The sequence below is a fragment of the Sinocyclocheilus anshuiensis genome, unplaced genomic scaffold, assembly GCF_001515605.1.
Source record: "Sinocyclocheilus anshuiensis isolate Anshui unplaced genomic scaffold, SAMN03320099.WGS_v1.1 scaffold1280, whole genome shotgun sequence".
Lineage (NCBI taxonomy): Eukaryota > Metazoa > Chordata > Actinopteri > Cypriniformes > Cyprinidae > Sinocyclocheilus > Sinocyclocheilus anshuiensis.
This window is the reverse complement of record NW_015546075.1, coordinates 497,679-501,049: the sequence shown is the minus strand read 5'-3', so window position 1 is coordinate 501,049 and position 3,371 is coordinate 497,679. Positions and strand designations below refer to the sequence as shown.

General features: G+C 38.9%; 2 protein-coding genes across 2 annotated transcripts in view; both read left to right on the top strand.

The window, feature by feature from the left end:
• The window catches only part of LOC107699875 (probable palmitoyltransferase ZDHHC4), an 8,463-nt gene extending 6,154 nt beyond the window's left edge, over positions 1-2,309 (top strand). Inside the window, exons 5-7 of the mRNA XM_016501292.1 lie at positions 403-528; positions 1,366-1,610; positions 1,709-2,309. Coding sequence (XP_016356778.1) covers positions 403-528; positions 1,366-1,610; positions 1,709-1,999 — 662 coding nt within the window. The 3' untranslated portion in view covers positions 2,000-2,309. The remainder of the gene's footprint in view (positions 1-402; positions 529-1,365; positions 1,611-1,708) is intronic.
• LOC107699876 (glycerol-3-phosphate phosphatase-like) overlaps positions 1-3,371 on the top strand; it is a 19,681-nt gene that overhangs the window by 2,372 nt on the left and 13,938 nt on the right. The window lies entirely within an intron of this gene.

Sequence of the window (3,371 nt, the reverse complement as noted above, 5' to 3'; positions counted from 1 at the left end):
ACTTAGCACAAGGAAGCTCTCCATTTTTAAATAAAATGCTATAGCCTAATGACATTACGAAAAGTGCGACAGCTGCAAATCACATCGTTATTGCACTGCACGAGTTATGCATGCGTAAGGAGTCAGTTTTTTTATTTGTATTTTTTATCACCCTAATTAGATTATGAAGAATGATTTGTTGATCTTGTTTTCCCTTTAATACATAGCCTACCTTCCGCAATATATTTTTCAATTACTTTCAAAAAGTGGTAGGGACAATATCGACCCTGGCAAAAAGTGGTGGGGACATGTCCCACCCGTCCCACCCGCAAATTACGTCTATGTAAGCAAATGAACAATTGTCTCATTTCCATTGAAAATAAATAGAATACCCGTACAATTCATTTGACTTTCCTTTTAAAGGCACATTGACAAAGGCAAACCATACTGCACAACTGAAGGTCTACCAGTATGATGAAAAACTGTTCCAGCAGGGAGTCCGGTGTTCAACCTGTCAGCTGCTCAAACCTGCCCGATCCAAACACTGTCGTAAGTATAGAAGTAAAGTTAATCCTTCCTTTGAACATCAGATTTTATTTCATGTACTTTTACAGTACATGTACACTTTTTGGAAGTGAAAAAGAACAAGTCATTGTGTGAGGTGAAAATAACTCAATGATTTGACTTGAATTTAATTTAATTCCCTGTGATTTTTCATTTTAATAATTGTTTCTTATCAGATGTTTTTTATCAGTTATATACGTAAGGACTTTATTTTACACTGTATGTTGTTAGATACATTTTATTTGCATTTGTGTGTATGACACTGCACCTGGTATTGGAAATTCCTTAGTTTGTGGAAAAGCTACTTGTGATGAAGCCATCATGTTGCTTTCTCTGTCCCATTTTTTTTAGTATTATAAAAGTACAAAACAAATTTTAGTACTTTATTTTAGTACAGTTAATTAAATATATATTTTTACTGTAAATCTGTAAAACACAAAACATTGCTACCATTGTTATTTTTTTAAAGTTCTTTCTTTTTTAACCATAGATTTCATGATTTTTTTTTTACAGTGTGTCCTTGTAAGTTTACTGTAACTACTAATTAACTCCTTCCGCTGTGAACCAGCTATTACTAACCCCATTTTATATAACATAAGCTAAATTAATATTCAGCATTCTGTTCAAGTTAAGAGGCATTATATTGATCACAAAATAATTTCCCTTGTCCCGTAGTTAAAAAAGCAGCAAGAAACAAACAAATAATATTAGTGAAACAAGCTATTATTAGTAGTATTATAATTATTAATAATGGCCCAGTGTACCTCACTGTTTTATTTTTTCAACATTATTCATCAAATGCTGTTGATCTCATTTGTACAGGGGTTTGCAATCGATGTGTGCAGAGATTCGACCATCATTGTGTGTGGGTGAATAACTGCATTGGTGCCCAGAACACCAGATACTTCCTGCTGTACCTCCTGAGTGTGTGTGCCATGGCAGGTGATATCGCAGTCCTTACAGCAGACATGTTGCTCCAAGCTGTTCTACGAACTGGACTCCTGCATGCTCACTACATTGATGAGCAGGGTGAGCAACAGCCTGCTGGACCGATATTTATCATGCAGGTAATAAAAACATACCAGAGAAATGGTCTTTACTAGTAAATGTGCTGTGGTACATGAATTGTCTCTCTAATCTTTTTCCATTGCATTCCTTGTTACAGCATCTCTTTCTGACATTTCCAAGGATCGTCTTCATGCTAGGCTTCTTGGTATTTGTCTTTTTCCTCTTGGCGGGTTATTCCATGTTTCACATGTATTTAGCTTTGATAAATCAAACCTCCAATGAGTGGTTTAAAGGAAAAGGTCACAACTGCCAGCATTGCCATCCATACTCTGCACACAACTGCCGGACCTCATACAATCCATTTAGAGGTTTCTATCACAGGGGAATCCTCAAAAACCTTGGGGAAATCTTTTGGCCCCTATGTCCTGCACAGAAAAAAGAGAACTAGAGAAAGTGTATTATTGTTCTTACACCGTGTCTACAACGGATGCGACCGTTGTCGCTACAGCTTGAGGCTGTCTACACTGGACATTTGAACTTTGAAAATCATTTGAACTTTGTGTCAGTACGTCATAAATTGAATGAGGCATCAGTTTACTGTTGGGGATTTGTCGCGTCATGCCACGCCGCTCCACATCCAGTGTGGGCAGCATTACTGATTATAATGGGTTCTACTGTATTTTGTCACACCACACCGTTTGTGTCCGGTGTCCCACATTTTCATCTCTACTGCGTCACTTGTGGATGTGTGTGGCGCTGCCACACGCTCGCGTCATGGTACTGTCGTGACCGCGTGTCCACAAGTGACGCAGTAGCGCCGAAAATGTGGAATAAAGTCGTTATTTTTGTTTTCTTTGCGCAAAAAAGTATTCTCGTAGCTTCGTAACTTTACAGTTGAACCACTGATGTCACAAGGACTACTTTGTCGACAATTTTGGTACTTTTCTGGACCTTGAACGTGGTAGTTACCTTGCTGTCTATGGGAGGGTCAGAGAGCCCTCAGATTTCATCAAAAATATCTTAAATTGTTTTCAGAATATGACCGAAGGTCTTACGGGTTTGGAACAACACGAGGGTGAGTAATTAATGACAGAATTTTAATTTTTGGGTGAACTAACCCTTTAACTGACATTTTGTATTAAATTGACAAAGTAGTCCGTGTGACACCAGTGGTTCAACTGTAAAGTTAGCAAGGACACCGACAAGGCACTTGAGTATTGCTTTCCTGCCCTTTCTTTACTTTTCTTTACTCGTTGTACAGCTTGTTCTCATCTACTTGTTTAGGACAATTGTACTCACTATGTGCTTTCAAATCTCTACAAATCAAATCTCTCACGCACTGTACATTGGAGGCAGGCCAATCCTAATAATCTACGGCCTGTCCCTCTGTCCTCTACTACTTTACTCTCTATTCCAATTGGTCTCTGGAACTGCCAGTCTGCTGTTAACAAAGCAGAATTTATTTCTTCTATTGCTACTCATTCCGGTCTCAACCTCATGGCCCTAACTGAGACTTGGATCAAACCTGAGAACACTGCCACTCCTGCAGCCCTCTCCACTAATTTCACTTTATCCCACACCCCTCGCACGATTGGGAGGGGTGGAGGTACTGGTCTCCTTATGTCAAATGAATGGAAATTTGATCTTCTACCATCTCTTACAAGCAACGGTTCATTTGAATCACATGCAATTACTATTACCCACCCTGTTAAAATTCACTCTGTAGTCGTTTATCGTCCCCCAGGTCAACTGGGCAACTTCTTGGAGGAGTTGGATGTGTTACTTTCAAACTTTCCTGAGGATGGTACTCCTCTGGTACT